This window comes from Neovison vison, chromosome 4, assembly GCF_020171115.1.
Source record: "Neovison vison isolate M4711 chromosome 4, ASM_NN_V1, whole genome shotgun sequence".
Lineage (NCBI taxonomy): Eukaryota > Metazoa > Chordata > Mammalia > Carnivora > Mustelidae > Neogale > Neogale vison.
In genome coordinates, this window is record NC_058094.1 from 133,747,269 (window position 1) to 133,765,689 (window position 18,421).

Genomic DNA, 18,421 nt, shown 5'->3' on the forward strand with positions numbered 1-18,421 from the left:
CTGGCACCGGTTGGCCCTGGTCTAAGAGCACAGCTTTGTAGGGTCATGACACGTGGCCACTGTGATCAGCCCCTGTCTCCCGCGCCCCCACAGCTGCGGACCCGCCTCCCGCGGTATTATGCCTCGGACTGTGAAGAGCGTGGGGCACACCGATTATTGTTCGCCACCGCCACCTGCCTCAAATCCACATTTTGAAGCCAAAGACTGAGACCTCGCGCCCCAAGCCCAGCGCAGCCGCGGAGAGGTCAGTGTGCCGCTGAGCCACACTACTGTGTTGTGAACACCACCCATGCCCACGGTCACGTGCCCCCCTCCCCCCGCCGGGCTCAGCCGCCCCAAGGCCCTCCCCCTCCTCTGGCGGGGAGGAGTCTGCGGCAGGTGGCCTCCCTCTGGGCCCCGGACTTCACGGGAAAGGAACAAAGTATTTGTTGCATTTATTTGTTCTATCACTACAGAAGAAGCATTTTCAAAATGTGTACAAAAGGATCCTCTATTCCTCCAGGGGGTATGCTACCCCTTTTCACAGCTAAACAGAAATAATTTAACATCACCAGAGAAGGCGGATGGGAAATACAAGAGCATTTTCTCATTTACAATCCTGTACACATATTTTCCAGAATGGCGTTCAGAGACTTAAAGCTGCACCGGGATGCAAGCAAATTGGACCTTGAGGATCCCCACAGACAACATTGTAAAAAAGTGTATTAGAAAGTATTTGAAACAATATTGCATATTAATACCTGGTTACATCTGTTCACAGTGAAGGCGACCATACCCATGTGTGGATGTACTTCTTTCTTCTGAGACCTGTCCATCTTAAATAGATCTGACTGTGGTTCATTTTAAAGTTAAACACACACACACACACACGCACACACACACAGAGCTGAATGAAAGCTGACTGGATTGTAAGTTGACCCTTCCTTATTGCTGAAACTCAAAAAGTGCAGGTAAAGAGAAATACATCTGCTTCGTGATTTGTCTCTGCAAGTCCATCTGATTCTGCTTCTGCTTTGGCAAAAATACCACACTATGAGAGCTACATGGTAATCAAAACAAATAAAAAAAAACCCCCACAGAAATAAAAAGAATCCCTCCCCCCAAAAAAAACCCCAAACTCACATCTCCATTAACAGTAGCTTCCTTTGTCAATGAAGATTCTAGGATTTCTTTTTGTGGACGCTTCTCGATTGGAAGTGGAACATGCCGGTCTCTGAAGTGACTGGTGTGGGGATACGACCTTTGGTGGCAAAACAATGACACCTCAAATCTTTTTAGTGATCCTTCCAATAGGACAGCCTGTGCTCTGAGGTCCACGTCACAGAAGGGACCTGGGTGAGGAGCAGGTGTCCAGGCTTTCTGTTGGGGGAAGCTCAGTGATGGGGACGGGAGGGGAAGGGCAGTGATTTCTTACTGTAATCGACACATTGACCCAAAACTAGTGACCCTCCTGTCTCTGGTGTTTATTTTAAAGATAGGTGTATAAAGCCTAGGCACCCTTCAGGACACAGCAGTTCCCAAGACACACACTCACACTATCCAACAACAGAACAGATCACAGCACATAAAGGAATGAAGTCATGCAAAACCCTACTTTAACCAGCTAGAAGAGAAAATGTCAACAGCTTTCGGTACAGAACAGGACCATCTTTGTAACATAATTTAATTACTTGTTGCCATTCTATGGGACCTTACTTTAAACACAATAATCTCAAAGAAAAATGGTGTTACAATATAAAACCACAAGAAAAAGTATGTAAATAGACGGTTACATTAGCTGGAAAAGGCAGTGGTGGGGGGAGGGGATGGGAGCATTTTAGGAAAGAACATCTGTGGCCACTATTTACAGTTTGGGGTTCAGCTTTGTCTGAAGCCACGTGGTGGGGAAAACTTAACTCCTTTCCACCAACTGGCTGTGTGGGATGGATGGAAAAGAACAAGGCAGGTTCACTGCCAGCAAACCGGAAATCTCTGAAGTCTCTCACCTTGACCATGTTCGTTTGGATGAAATATAGTTTTCTGTGACAGAGTGTGGAATCACAGCCGTCAGCAGCCCTGTCGCTACCTGCCTCAGCACATCCAGGCACCCAAGTCTCAATCTCCGTGACTCTGTTTCCCATTTCAAAACACCACACCGTTTGATAAGCAAAGACACCCACACCTCAAGAATGACATGTGTGGGCTCCATCCTTTCAACAGAACTCAAACGCACACAAGGAGATTTGCTTCTGAAGAATGAGAGAGACTATTTCATTTATAGGATTTTCAGTGAGTACAAAGGAACACAGGTCAGGAGCTAGACCCCCAGAGTGGACAATTCTTCCAGTACACTTGCTCTTGGGAAGGGTTCCCAGACCCTCGACTGGTTTAAGTGGAGCAGGGGTTCCCAACTCGGTTCTCAACTTGCTTCCCCAGGAGACATTTGTCAACATCTGGAGAGATTTTTGGTTGCTACTGGTATCTGTTGGGTAGTGACCTGGATTGATGCTAAATATTGTGCAAGGCACAGGGGGCTCCCCCATCCCAAACAATGATCCAGCCCCAAATGTCAAGGGCACTGTGACTAAAAAACCCAGATTTAGATTACATGCAGGGGTGCTTATAGACAATTTTTCTTTTTCTTCTTTTTTTTTTCATGTTAACCTTGGTTCAGTTTTGGCAAAGACATGTAAACATTGGAAACTGTATAGTTTTTACTTGCCTAGGTGGTTGGGATTATTATCTTTAATGATAGGATTAACCTTGAGGGCTACCCCTTCCAGTGGGGACAAGAATGGCCAAACACCTCAGCGGGGCTCCCCGCAACACGGCTCAGGAAGGTTCTAACTCCAGAACCACCTGCCTCTTCCCGTCAGACCTCGCTGATGGGTTTCATGGTCGCTCTGTGCCTTCCAAGCCCCGGGTGAGAAAGGACGTTCCTATTTATGGGTGGGCACATAGAGGCTGTTCTGTCCTTACAGGGGAGTTTTAGACTGTTGCAAAGTTTAGTTTCTAACAAGTAGGTTCAGCCTGTTAGCCACATCTCCTGGGCTTTGCTCATCACAGTTCCTTGCTCTGAAAACGACTGATCATACTACATGCTCCTTTTATGGATTTTAGGACAAGAATAATGTAGTGTGAGGGCAGGGAAAGAAATGTACCAACCAACAAACCAGTGACATCATTGAAATGGGGTCTAGGTTGGGCCTCGGAGGGGAAACAGGCTTCTGGCTGTCAGTGGAACCAGCAGGGAGTGAAGAGTGTGGAATTTGGATAAAGCCTTGGTTTCTGAGGAATGTTACCATTTGAGAGGTTCAAAGGAATTAAGGTCAGCACTTCACGATGGATGTTGAAAGTGCTGTGTCAGACTCTGGGTACGAGAGGCACACATGTGAGGAGGCAGAGGGCGGTGGTCTCCAGATGGACCTCCGGGAGTGTGGAGTTGGGGGCACCTTCCACCTGCTGGAAAGCCAGAGAAGGCTGAGCAATGCTACAGCAGTTTGGAAACTGAGACGGAGACCACCAGGTCCTCCGACCCCTCCTTGTGCCCTTTGCCCGGGGAGTCCAGCATTGCTCCAACAGTGTACTTTTGGTTCAGGCTGTGACTTACAATCACATCTTTTACAAACTGCAGGCTTCCAGACCTAGATGCACGCGATCAGACGCTCCGGCTTGGGTTTCTCGGCCCTGCTGTGTTGTGGGGGACGGGGCCACCTGCCAGGCTGAGGACCAAGGGCTGTGCTCACTGCATCTGGGGCCTCGGCAGCCACATGGGGTGCAGGAGACGCTCAGCACAGCTCATTCCTTCCCATGCCCTGACCTATTTTTACCAAACATTCTCTAAAAACGAGCAACTCTTTGGAGGAGGGGAATTCTAGGAAGCGGGGAAGGGGATTTCGGCTAACAGTCTATGAGCACATCTAGTAACAAAGCAATTTGGGGGGCGGGGGTAGGGTGTCCACATGTAACCTTGTCTCTAACAGTAAAAATCTTGGCAAATCAAACCCCAGCCAACCAACCGACTTAAAAAAAAAAATATACAAAACGAAACGAAAAACCACCTAGAAATCAAAGCACAAGGTTCTGGTCCAGTCCCGGCTGCTGGCAGGAGGGGAGGGCCTGGGCCCCACGTGCCTCTCTCGGCCTGGCTTAGCTCATGTGGAAGCGGTGCTCGCCCCGCGTGATGTGGGACGAGAACTCGTACCGGTCCTGGCTGTGGTAGCCGCACATGTTGCACTCAAAAGGGTCGCGGAAGCCGTGGCAGCCCATGTGGATGGTGTACATGACGTGGTCCAGGAAGAGCACCCGGCAGGGTTCGCACTTGTACACCTTCATGGGCTCCCCGCTCGTGCCGATCACGCGGAAGGCGTCCTGGGAGCTCTCGGAGGCCGCCCGCAGCACGTCGTAGGCTGGGTGCTCCTCCTTGATGGACAGGCCGTTGCGGGCATGCGGGTTGATGTGGTTGGTCAGGTAGATGAGGCCCCGCTGCTCCTCGTTATTGCTCTCCGTGTCCGTCGAGTCTTGGCAGCTGTTGCTCGGGGACGCCTCCCGCTCGGAGGACACCGACTTGGCCTTGGAGAGCAGCAGCAGGTTCTCCACGGCGCTGTCCTGGGCCGAGTGGTTGGACCTCGGGGGACCCTCTGCATGGGGCTTGTGGAGCTGGTAAATGGGGTTGATGACCGGCACCACCTCGGAGCTGCCCGGGGGCGTCTGCACCAGCGGGCGCAGGGACTCTGCCCCCAGGTAGCTAATGGCGTTGTTGATGGCTTGGTCCATCACGTGGGTCTGCATCATCTCATTCTCTTTCTCATAGCTGGCGCTGCTGTCATAAGGCATATCCGACAGGCACTTGTCCCCTGTGGGAGGCAGGTGACGGTCAGTGAGGCCAGATTAGCTCTGTGCATGACAGCGACAGCTGAAATCGACACGGGTGGGGGGAGGGGCGGGGGACACCCCACCTCAGGGCATCCCAGTCCTCCCGCAGAGGACAAGCCACACAGTCACCTCCCAGATGGGGAAGGTGGCGACATCCCTGCCTGTGGTCACCCAGCGGAGGGACCTGCCCAGGGTCTGCACTTAAACAGAACTGACCCGACAAATGAATCCCTAAACCAGAGTGAATGGGGGACATTATAAACAGCACACCTTCCAACCGAATGCTCACCCACTCCCTGCATCTCTTCCTCTGGAGGGTATAATCGGACGTTACTATATTTAACTTAAGATTAATATTTAAATGATGTATTTTCAATAGAGCATTCCAAGTGATTTGCTGTAACTAGTGAATCTCTTGTAAATTTAATCAAAGTACATTAGTGTATAATTATTCACGACAGAATGCAATGTAGTTATTTAAAACAGTACTAGATGGGGGCACCTGGGTGATCAGTAGGTTAAGCGTCTGGCTCTTCATTTCCACTCAGGTCATGAGCCCAGGGTTGTGGGACGGAGTCCCACAACGGGCTCCATGGTGGATGTGCAGCCTGCTTGGGATTCTCTCTCTCCCTTTTCCTCTGCCCCCTCCACCCCTGCTTACAATCTCCCCCTCCCAAATAGATAGATAGATAGATAGATAGATAGATAAATAAAATAGTATTACATGATAGAATTTTAAATTCAGGGGTGCCTGGGTTAAGCCTCTGCCTTCGGCTCAGGTCATGATCCCAGGGTCCTGGGATCGAGCCCCACATCGGACTCTCTGCTCAGCAGGGAGCCCGCTTCTCTCTCTCTCTCTCTCTCTGCCTGCCTCTCTGCCTACTTGTGATCTCTCTCTATCAAATAAATAAATAAAATCTTTTAAAAAAAGAATTTTAAATTCATAACTTTAATACTCAGAATAAAATTTAGTCAAAAGATATGATTGACATTAAAGTTTACTGAAAGCTGAGTTTGGGCTCTGAGAGTAAAAAGATGCTCAGGGTCCACTGCCCACACCATCCTCACTTCCCGCTCCACTGACCTTTCCATCACTGGCAGCACCAGAGCCACGTGCCACAGAGGTATGTGTGGGGAGGCTGGTCGCAAACCAAGGCAGCTCAGGGGAGAAGGTGATCTTTCCAAAAACTACGAGGCACGAACGGTGCTCAAGGGACCACTGCCAAGGACTCTCAGCATGCAAGCTTCACCTCAAGAAATTTCTGGTCTGGCAGCAAGGTTTGCAGCTATAGGCAAGCTTGCTGCCTGGGAATGGTGAGCCCTGATACCAGCTCTGGCTGCTGAGTAAATATCTTCACCAAGATGCACCTTCTTGGGGAACCTGGGTGGTTCAGTCATTAAGGATCTGCCTTTGGCTCAGGTCATGATCTCAGGGTCCTGGGATTGATCCCCACATGGGGCTCCCTGCTCACTGGGGAGTCTGCTTCTCCCTCTCCCACTCCCCCTGCTTGTGTTCCTTCTCTCTCTCTCTCTCTCTCTCTCTGTCAAATAAAATATTTTTTTAATTTTAATTTTTAATTTTTTTAAAATTTATTTGACAGAGATCACAAGTAGGCAGAGAGGCAGGCAGAGAGAGAGAGAGGGAAGCAGGGCTCCCTGCTGAGCAGAGAGCCTGTTGCAGGGCTCCATCCCAGGACCCTGGGGTCATGACCTGAGCTGAAGGGAGAGGCTTTAACCCACTGAGCCACCCAGGTGTCCCAATAAATAAAATCTTAAAAAAAAAAAAAAGATGCACCTTCTCAGAATATTGGTTATAGGTTCAGTATGAAACCAGGGCTTAATTAGCAAATTCCCTAACTGTTTGCACTTGACTGTCAGGACTACTAGTTTGCTTTCCTTTCAAGGCTGGTTTATGAAAAAACAAAGCCCCCGAGGCACTCACGAATTGTTTACATTTTACCCCTTACTCTGTTTCTTTTCTTCCTCTAACACATCTTCATTGAGCACTGAGTATCTCCTCCTGGACCAGAGAGGAGGGACAGACAGGTGAGCTAGTAAAAAGCTAGCTAACAGGGGACTGATATTAAGACAGGGCTGCACAAACAGCGTGGCCCAGGCTGTGAAGTTTGATGAAGAAAACAGAAGGCTTGTGTCACAAGGGCTTCTGACCTAGGAAGAGTCAGCCAGGTGAGTGGGGCTTGTGTCCCACACTGGGAGGAGCAAGGAAAAGCAAGGGCAGAAGGAGCCTGGAGCTTCGGAGGGACCGAGTAAAGGTGGTGGGGCCAGAGCCTGGGTGCAGGGCCAGGTGGAAATGGCATCTAGTCAGACGATGGGACTAGACCAAGAGGAAGCTTCTGTCCAGGGGAAAATGGGGAGCTCCTGAAGAATCTGAAGGAAGTGCCCTTCTGGGTAACGGGCAGAAGAACAGGTTGAGAGATGCAGAGGTAAGTGAACTTAGAGACTCTCCCAGGACTCCAGGTAATGCCCTCTGGTGAGGGTGTGGCACTGGAGGGTCCCCACACCGCCCACACGGACACCTGACTTCAACGTCTCTTGCTAGCTCTTAGCAGCAGGAGAACAAACTCCCTGGTAGTTCAAAACTTATGAACTAACCCTTTTAGAAAAATGTTTCTGACTACTGATAATTGTCCAGGCTTTGGCCCCATCATGCTACGAAGTATCTTTTGGTCTCATTTCTTGCTTGCAGAGGAGATATATCATGAAACGGCTCAGCCTGCATTCATTCTAATCTGCTGGTGGTCAGGAGGGGCATATGCCCTGATAGTGGAACAGTGTGATCCTCAGATTACAGAGAGGAAAACTTGCTGCTGGCCAGTCACACCGTTGCAGAAATGGAACAGAATGGATGGAATCTCTCCACGAGGTGGACGGCAGGGAGCACAGAGGTGGTGTTTCTCTCCATTGAGAGTTCAAAGAAGTAATTCGATAGCATTACTAACATCACAGAGTTCTCCTCATGATGGTGTTAAGGTGGTAAATATCTTGTTGCTCTAACCCCAGAACAGATGGTTTGTAGGGACCCGGGTAAGGAAAAGATGAGGCACAGACTTTGAGGGTGATTTAGGTACATATCAAAGTGTTTATAGCCCCACCAAAAATGGTGGTTTCCCACCTAGTCATCCTGCTTCTCCTCAAAGTCGTGATTCCCTGGTTTCCCAAGTAACCATTAAAATCCATTGTTTTTAAAACTTGGTCTCAACAACAAATGGAGAAAAAAATCCATATATTGCAGATTACTGTGGCATATTGAAACCCACAGAATTTCTCCTCCCCAATACTTCACAAAGTGAGAAATATAAAAACCCACACAGTTCACTTTGGCAATCAACTAAATAAGAGAATGGGTTCTAATGAAATAGTTAAAAAAAAAAATCAAGGACCAAGGAATGGCAATTCTGTCCTGAGACATATGGTAAAAGGTTGCTGCAGGTCTGACCTCTAAAAACCTTAAGTATGAGTCAACAAAATCCTTAGCATTCTCCCTAATCTCCTCATATTTGTAGAGAACCAATTCAAATAAACATCTTCTTCCACTTCTGACCAAAAACAAAAAACAAAAAACAAAAAAATCAACCAAACAAACAACCAGTGAAAAACCTCTTGCTAGCAAGAATCAGGTGGGACAGGACAGCTGAGCAGTGAAGTTGGCTCTCTTGATCTATATGAGGGGAAATGGCCCGAAGCTTCTGGTGTCCCCTTGTGGGGCTGGGAACCACTCTCTAGCCAAGTGCAATGAAAACCAGTTCAGGACATTTAACCAAATCTCAGAATGAGGGAGAGAGAGCAGAGAGAAAGTCTTTTAACAAAGACCGCACTTTGCCTCACCTGAACTCCCCCCTCCAACCCATCCTTGGCATTCTTTCAGGATTTAGAAAATTCGATAGCTCTCACAGGAAAAGAAAAAAAAAGTCTCACATACAGTGGGAAGAATGTCGAAATGTCAATCAGGTTATATCAGCCCAAGCAGAATAGCAAGATGAAAAGAAATGCCATGGTTACAGTGAAAATATTTTCTAGCAGTACAAGGGAGGAAAGGAAGTAAAACAGACCAATAAGCCCATCCTAGGAAAAAAGCTTAACTCAATGAAGAGAGGTATCTCATAATTACTTTGCGACATGGACTCCATAAAAACAACACGGAAAGACAGCACGATAAAACAACAGAATGAGATGAAAAAAGGAGATGTCAGATCTCAGGAAACATAATGAAGTCCCCAAAAGTTTTATTACAGAATGAATCCATAGATTTAAAAGCAGTGAGTAACAGAACATAAGCTACTAAAAGTGGAATGATTGACATAGAGGAAAAACACAAGATAATAAGTGTGAATGAATGTGAAAAAAGACAAAAAAAAAAAAAACACCTTAAGGAAATGCTAACAGATATGGAAGACAAATTATCCAACACAGGACAACTGGTATGTCTGACAGAGATTACAACAGATGGAATAAAAAATTCTCTATAAGGAAAAGAATTTTTCAGAAATAGAGAAAAAGGGATTCCCCAGATTAAAATGGGAGGAAATTTTTATTCAGAATACAAAATACCAAGACACATCCTAGTGAGGTTATTTAACTCTAAGGTTACAGAAAGAACTCTTCAAGCATTCAGAAAGAAAATGGAAGTCACCTTTCAGAAAAAAAATATCAGATTGGTCTTAGAGATCTTCACAGCAACATTCAAAAAGCAATGCCATCATGTCACCACACACTCTGTCAAGATAGAATGGCAGCAGGTAGACAACCCTGAACACAAAACAATCATGGAAATAGAACACCTATAGCATCTTCTTTTTTCTTTTTTTTTAAGATTTTTTAAAAATTTATTTGTCAGAGTGAATGAGCATGCACAAGCACGGGGAGTGCCAGAGGGAGGAGCAGCCTCCCCAATGAGTGCAGAGTCCAACATGGGGCTCCATCCCAGGACCCTGAGATCATGACCTGGGCCAAAGGCCAATGCTTAATTGACTGAGCCACCCAGGGGCTCCTTATAACACCTTTCATGTTAAATCCATTCAGTTATGAGATTAATCAAAATAAATAGAAATGGCAGTAAAAGGACTGAGTCTGAGCCTTGAATCTATTTAAATATAGGATTAATAATAAGTAGCTAGACTTCCGGTAGAATTAGGATTATGGGATAGAATGTGAATATTAGGAAGCAAGACCATGTAAAAATATTGTAACTGAACACCGGGGAATAAAACCATGTCCTTATTCCCCAAAGCTATAGGCCAGTACATACTGCCCAAATGAAACAAATGGATTAAAATACTGATTTGAAGGTCTTCACATTTTAAATAAAGTAGTATATCTTTCTAATCTTGGAAAAATCCTTTAAATAATATCTTTTGTGAGAAAATATTTATTTGAAGATCAGCCATGCCTCCAGTTTTGTTTTTTGTTTACCTCTTAAATTTAAGACAGCTACAGAAGTGATACTTTCAATTTGAAAGAGCATTTGTAATACGATAGAATCTTTACATTTATTTCACACCTGTCTATCAATCCACCTGTTCATCATCTAGCCCCTCACATACCTATATATGGATAGAAAGATATTTAGAATAATGTCCAGCTACTCTTAATACTGGCAATTTCTGGATGTTGGGGTTTGGGGGTGATTCTAAAACATTCATCTTTCTATTAAAATTCCTTATATTCACCATGGGTCATTTTAATAATGCAACAGGGTTGTGTTTTTATCTCAAAAAAAAAAAAAAGAAACTATATCAAGATAATTATAATGGATAGCAGGAATATTGATCATTGTTATTCTCCCCTATCTCCTCTTCTGTATTTAAAAAGCTTTCTCAGGGTGCTTGGGTGGCTCAGTCAGTTAAGCACCCAACTCTTAATTTCAGTGCAGGTCATGATCTTAGTGTCGTGAGGTCAAGCCCCACGTTGGGCTCTGTGTTCATCATGGAATCTGCTTGAGATTCTCTCTCTCCATCTCCCTCTGCCCCACCCCTCCTTTCTAACAACAACAAGAAAAAACACTTTCTCCCTGTAATCGCCCAACAGACTAAGAACAATGAGTAGCGTCCTTACGTAACATTATTATCTCCTTTGTGATGGGCTTCATTGATCCAGTGATCTCAGAGGATGAGATCGCTGATGACACAATTGATGAGGAATGTTGCCAGCAGAATCAATACCTACTTATAGTCATGCCAACGTGCAAGGTAAAAATTTTAATCATAGATCACATATCGATTCAACAAAATTATAGACCATTCTGAGCAATGTACCACAGGAAAAGAATGTCACCTTATATTTTTTAAGTGCTTTCTTGAGTTAAGAGCAATGCCACACCTATTGTCCCTTTTGATCTTCAGAATAGCACTGGGAAGGATGCAGAACAGGAGGCATCACACCCATTTCACAGATGGGGACACTGAGTCCAGTGACATGCTCAAGGTCACCAGCCAATCATAGCTGGATCTGGACTTGAACTCAGGTCTCTTGAATGCAGACCTGGAGCCTTTCAAGAGCACCACCCCTGGCCCATGTGTATGATCATGTATGAAAACAGGTGCACTCCTACATACTTTATAAATTTACAGAAAGGATAAAATCAGCATGTAGAAGTTAAGAAGGACCCTAAGAGATCTTTCTTTCCTTTTCTTTTGCTCCCTTCTTCCTTTCCTTTCCCTTCCTTCCTTCCTTTCTTCCTTCCTTCCTTCCTTCCTTTCTTTCTCACTCTCTCTCCCCCTCCCACCCTCCCTTCTTTTCTTTTCTTATTTATTTATTTATTTTAGCGATGGAGAAGCTGTGACAAGTCAGAAGCGGTTGACTGAAATCCCATCACAATGAAGTGAGGACAAGCTAGGCATTTGGGTGTAGAAAGAGGTATTATTTTATAAATAACTTATCAATCACCAAATTCTTGGGAAAACACCTAACAGAATATGCAGCCATTCCTGAGCCCTTTGTTCCAGTCTCCATGCTTCTCTCCTTGTCCTACTGTTCATATCACATCTTCTCCTGTGTCTCACCCCCCCTCCCCAGACTTCTTTCTAACCCTGGTTTGGCTTGGTTAGAACTTTTGTGTTGTTGTTGTTGTTGTTTGTTTGTTTTGAACACAGAAGCATCTGAATCTGATCATACTCGACTGGCGACCTCCTCCTGGGTGGCTACAGGAGAGGTTCACAGGTAGTCTCATTTGGTTGGAAGCCTCCAAAAGCTAATATGGGTTGCAAAGATTCATTGATAAATCCTCAGCAGGACTTGTCCAATTTCCCAACGTGAAGGAGAAGTCGTGCCCAGCTTCTCAACGTCAGTGACCACTAACAACCCTCGGGCGCATTTGTTACCGGGTCTTGGCTCCATCTCCGCCCCTGGTTACCTGGCCCTCTGCCTCACCTGCCGCCTGCTGACCTCGGCATCCCGCCTATGGTGCACTGCACCCTGCCCACTGCTCAGCACCTGAGAGTGCTGAGTTCTCACCTAGACCAGTGCGACTTGAAATCCCATCACAGCAGCCTGTTCTGTGCTCAGGACCTTGCTCCTGCTCTGCTCAGGAAATGCAGGGCCTCCCTCATTCCCACAGTCTAAGCCTGCATATTTATGTGGGTGACTCCCCACATGGCGTCTCCAGCCAGTGGCTTGCAAAAGTTTTTGAAACTGGATCCTTCTTTCCCCCAACTCTCCCACCTCCCCAACCTGTGACGAGCCTCTAAAATCTGATCCAAACGGGGGCTTCAGTGCAAAAGGGAGGCTAGAGCCCCAAGAGCGTGGCCTCTCCTTGTCCTCCCTGCTTCCTGCTGTCCCATCTGTCCTCTGGAACCCCACACCTCATTAACCATTAACCCCATTATAGACCCATCCTCTCCCAACACACGTTTTCCATGCTCCCATGGGGCCTTGACCTCAGAAAGCCCTTGAAGATGAGCAGATCAAAACCAGAACTCTTTTTCCAGAAAGTGGCTTTATCATTTCTGTAAATGGCGCCCTCCTCTACTAGAACTGCAGTGACTCACGGCTTCCACCCGCCAGTCCCTGCCCTGATCCCCAGCGCCTGTCACCAAACTCCTCTGCTCTGCTTCCTCCTCCTTCCCTGCCACCACTGACTCTCCCCTTTTCCAGTCACCTTCTGGCACTCGTGGTCTTGTTTTCTAAGATGTGGCTCCCATTAAAATTATGCCAGTGCTTTTCCTTGCCTCTTGAGTTAAGGAGACATTTCCCACCTCAGCATTCAAAGGCCACTGATTCTGTGGCCAGAGCTTACTGGGACCTAATATTCTAGCTTGCCCGAGGGCACATGAATTAGCTTGGAACACACCCTGCTCCTCAGTCCGCTCCCATGTGACCCCCACTACCCCACCCCCGCTCCAACCCATACAACTGGTGTCACCACGTCCCTATACTTTCATGTCTGTGCAGAATCCTGTCCCTGTCTTCCACTATTAATAATGTGCTGAAATTCTAGTTCCCCATCAAGGTCACTATCAGCTTCATGAAATTTTACTAATCATTGTCTTTCCTGACCATGACCTTCCCCCATGGTCCTCTTTCCTGACCATGACCCACCCCCACCATGGTCCTCTTTCCTGACCATGACCTTCCCGCATGGTCCTCTCTCCTGACCATGACCCTCCCCCAAGGTCCTCTTTCCCGATAATGACCCTCCCCCAATGTCCTTTTTCATGCACATGACCTTTCCCCTGGCATTCTCTTTCCACATTATCCTACTGATAATAGTTGACCTTTACACTGAGGGTTTCTAAATGTTTTCACATCCTTGGTGTTAATTTATGTTCACAAAGCCACGTGAGGGACATAAAAGCATGGAATAAAGGCTTGGAGAGGTCAAGTAATGTCACCCAGGTGACAGCATTAACACATGGCTGTGTGCTGACACCCTCAGGTTGGGCCCAAGTCGAGGGTATTTCCGCTCTTACACTGAGCTAACTCTACACCAAGCTAATCATTCTTCCTGCATTTGCAGTGTGTGGAGTGTGTGGCCTGATGAGGGCTGCTGGTGCTTCTGTGTACAGCCTACACTGGACAGCGAGCTCCTAGAGGAAACGGCCACCTTGCTCTTCCCTTCATCCCTCAAAACACCTGGCATGGGCAGAGATCCCACGGTGAGCACAGCCATTGTGGCTATGCCCCCTCCTCCCTGGGCCTTCTCATTGGCCAGTTGCTCTGTCATCCAAGGTAGCCCATGCAGGGGGTATTACAAACTTCTGAGCCTCTATGGCTCAGGGGGGCTGCTCAGGGAGCAGGTGAATGGGCTGTGTGGGGAGCCCCCAGCCATGCTAGGCCAACACAGTGCACTGATCCGGCCACCCCCGGAAGTGCATGGTGTCCACAGGCAGATCTCCTGGGTGCCTGGGATGCTGTAAGACCATACCAAGGAAAAACTGCCTGGAGAAGACTTCTTCTGCATAAGAAGTCTATTAGAAAAAAAATCCAAAATATTTAAGAAATTTGGAACACACCCTACCAATTTTTGTTTAAAAAAAAAACAAAAAACAAAACGAGATTCTTTTTCTCTCTCCTACTCTCAACTAAGGGTCAGCTGAGTCTAAAACACCCACACAGTTGTTTTTTAAGAGACAGCAAACGTTTGACTCTTACCAACAAATTTCTGAGGCATAGAGCTCTTACGTTTGGCGACGTTACTTGCTAGTCTGTCCAGCACGAGGGATCTCTCTGATCCTATCTTGCACAGATCTTCTGCCATCTCACTGTGATTAGCTTCTTCTTTAATGACTAAAGTCAAAGACAGTTAGAGAGGCCAGTTTAGAAACACTTACAGTGAAAGGATTGGGTCGCGTCCAGCGTTCAATCTGACATTTGTTACGTGCCGACCAGAACCGGGCCCTTCTCAGGGATTACTCCTAATCTCCCTGGCAGCTCTCCTGGCAGACGGGGGCTGCCTATGGCCACCTGCTAATGATGCCTGGGGACAGCACATCATCTCCCATGACCAAAGCGAACGAGCACCACCCCTGTCACCAGAAGCCGGATGTGGTGAAGCCCTTGTGTCCTTCTGACAAGTCCTCTTAACTTTTCAAGGGCTCCCCAATCCACTACCTCCGTCAGTCCTGACATCAGCCTGCTGGGAGTCCCAGACCTGTCTGAGCTGGAAACGATCGCAGTCCGACGCCGTCGGCTGGCACCGCAAAGTGAGAGGCAGGAGGACTACAGCGAATCCCGGCAACACAGGGGACAAGCCAGAGCCCCCGACCCCCGAACACACAGCAAACTCGGGGGATCAGTGCCCTCTAACTGCAGAACACCTAGATGCCGCGGTAAGTGCTGACATGGGGAGCATGTCCAGCCCGTCTTTATTTCCCAATGCGATCCTTCTTCCCATGACTGAAGAGATAACACTGTGTCCTGAGGAGTCCGTCCGCATCCCAGACTCTATGGCTGGGTGTCTGGAGTAGAACTCTTTCTCCTGCCTGCAATTTGTCCTAATGGACAAGGAGCTGAAAGTGTCAGTTCTATTCCAAAGAGCTACTCAGTCTTTCCAGCACCATTTCTGAAGCCTCCACCTCAATCCCACGGCCATTTGCCTCCCCACCCTCCAGGCTGGCTACAACATGCTGATTTAGCGCAGGTGTGCTCCTATTCTAAGTCAGAACTTAGCTGCATGCGAATACAGCGCCACACATGACTCCTCCTTTTTGAAAATGCCAGTCCTCTCCTCTGTTCTAGGCACCCTCACGATACTCCCCTACAACGGACAGACACATTTTACGTGAAAACCAGGCCTGGATTCAGGAACACACGAGCCTGCCCTGTCTGGCCCTCCCCCTTGTCCCTCCCACCTTTGCTTCTGGCCTCAGCACGGTGAGGCAGCTCATCACGTCCCGGGCATTGCCTGCCAAGATGATTCCTCAGTGTTTCTGGTCTTCAGATGGCCTTAGGAAGGCCATTTTGGAAACATACATTTCAAATTGGTTATTATTTCTGGCATAGGACATTTTTTAACATTGGAAATGCGTGTTTGCTATTCGATGGGCAAACATAATCGTCTACACCCGATGTACATGAAGGCTACACACGAAACCCACGCGGCCCAATTCCAGACAAGTACGTGTGACCTATTGAGCACATAGGCATCCTCACATGTTCCTCCTTCTCGGCTAAGCACCCCCTCCCCGCCCCGGGGCACCTGCAGCGCTTATGTCCCCACCCAGCCACAGGGCCTCCTGGGAGCAGAGATGCTCAGCGTCATCACAGTGAGGGACAAAACAGTCCAAAGATCGCAGGTTGGTGCCGACTCTGCGTTTCATGCTCTTCCCCCTAAGAGCCGTAACACGATTTGTGCCCCTGACGGATCATCTTCCAAACGCTCAAAAGAAACTCATTTTTTTTTCCATAAAGGGAATTACAACAGAGGACCAACAAGCCTTTAACTAGGTAAAGTTATATTCAGAAAAATTAAATGTTCCTACATCCTAGCTAAGCCAGGCTTTGTTTTTTACCAAATCCCAAAGAACGGCCCCACCCTAAGGACTGAGGCAGGGAGAGGCTGTCCAGGGGTCCCTCTGAGCGCCAAGGGGGCTGGTCCCGGGCAGCATGGGGGGGACGGGGCATGAGAAGGCACAGGTTCAGCCAGACCTGGCACAGCACAGGTAAGTGAGCAAGGACCACCTCCCCCTCCCCCCCGCTGTCCACACCCCAGCAGCCCACTGCCTGCCCTCTGAATCCCAGATGTCAGCTTGTAGGACCGGCCCTGAAGTGCTTTTATGGATTCCCTCCACACCCCCAGTGCCTTCACTGCACACAGGAAGCTTCTTCATCTCCCAAGCACAGGGACAGAAGGACAAACCATTGTGGTATTCCCAGCGATCTGATCACCGAAGGGAACAAATGAGCATTTCAAGACAGAAATAATCCTGGCTGGCGAGAGGGTAATACATGTGTTGCTGACATATGCCCTCACTGACCCAGACAGCCAACCGAGGACACCCTCCAGGTGTCAAGGCTTCGGTGCCTGACATGTGTATGTTCATGTGAGGACGTGATGCGTGTCTACCTTCCCTGCTGTCTCCTCTTTCGCCCAGAGCCTTTCTGCGAGGTTGGCCAGGCAGGAATTACCACTCCTACTTGAGAGCTCAAGGTCACGTTCACACATGGATTCGGAGACGCAACTTGACCCCAGTCTCAGGGACACAAAGCCTGCCCTCCCCTGGATGAGCCCGGGCTGCCCTCCTAGAGTGTTCCTTTAGTAATAAGATGGCAGAGAAAGCCAATGTGTGTGGTCTGTGTGTCTTGCTCATTTTGTCTTTGAAATTCCATGTGTACAGTTTTAGGGGAAATTCAGATCACTGTGCTAGAGGGCTTGGTATGGTAAGTAATAAATGGTAGCGAATATCTTGGGTAGATAAATGCCTTATTGAAACATGGGTCAGTCCATTTTGGAAGCATATATTTCAAATAGGCTATTACCACTTTTATATGAAATTTTTCAATATTGGAAATGTGTGTTTTTCATTAAATGGGAAGACATAAAAGCACCCCCTGATTTATATGAAGGATATACACAAAATCCATAAAAAAAACAATCCTGTAGGTCGTACGCTTGACCTGTTGAGCTTATATGCTTCCTTCCATGTCCCTCCTTCTCAGCAAAGTTGGGCACTGTGGCACTTACTTCCAGGATCCACTAGTCTACTTGTGGCAGATTCAGACACAATGTCTGAATGTTCAGATTTTATTCTGAAGGATCATCATCATCCTCTCATCCTTGGCGTCTGGCCACAAATGGATGACTATTACATTATCATTACTGTTTTACTACCTGATTTCCTCTCTTCTAGAAACCCTTGATACCCTTCCATTCTAGAAACAGACCTCAGACTTTGAAGAAGGCTAACTGAGAATTTAAGGGGATCTCCCCATTTTACAGGCAAGAAGAGTAAGGCCCAGAAAGATCAATGGTCAGCCCCCAGATCCACAGCTGATGGCTGGGGAAGGCAGCCTTAGAACCACAGAGCTCTGGCCATGTAACACACAGCCCTGGTGCCAAATAGATTTGGTTCTTAGAACTGTTCATCTCTCCTGCTCTCACTGGTCCTTAATCTGAGTGTTCTTGTACCTACTCGGTCCCTCTCAACCATACACTCAAAAATGGTTAGGACCCTATGTGTATGTGCTACGTGTATTTCACCCTAAGAAAAATCCAGTAAGTAGTCACATAAAATTTAAAATGATACAAGTGATCTGCGTGTTCCCTGGTCAGTTTCCTTTATGAGCCATTCATTCAAGTCAGGGACCTTACGGAGGTTTTACAAAATTTTCAACTCTTAATTTAACTTCCGCTCCTGAGTCCAGCAGCGATCCTTCCCTTGGTGGAGCCGAGCAAACGGTGTTTTGAAAGAGGTTAACTTCAGTTGATCTATTCATAAATTTCTTATGTCTTAAAAAGTTAGAAAGGGTGCCTTCTATACCACCGCCGTCCCTCTGAGTAAATGCAGCCTCCTGCAAATTCAGCCATCTGTTCCCATCCTTCACTTTACATTATCTAAGATCAGAGTCAAACGCTATCTCCTGACGGGATGCCGAAAGCATCAAGGCTCATAAG

The 18,421-nt window shown here is 47.3% G+C and overlaps 1 protein-coding gene across 3 annotated transcripts in view; it reads right to left on the reverse strand.

The window, feature by feature from the left end:
* Nucleotides 1–419: 419 nt before the first annotated feature.
* IKZF1 (IKAROS family zinc finger 1) overlaps nt 420–18,421 on the reverse strand; it is a 93,615-nt gene continuing 75,613 nt past the window's right edge. The window contains exons 7-8 of one of the 3 annotated variants that reach the window (XM_044245699.1): nt 14,491–14,595; nt 420–4,835 (exon numbers count right to left, since the gene is read on the reverse strand). In XM_044245699.1, coding sequence (XP_044101634.1) covers nt 4,129–4,835; nt 14,491–14,595 — 812 coding nt within the window. In that variant the 3' untranslated portion in view covers nt 420–4,128. Of the gene's footprint in view, nt 4,836–14,460; nt 14,596–18,421 lie in introns of all 3 variants that reach the window. The other 2 variants (XM_044245698.1, XM_044245700.1) reach the window with 2 other exon arrangements.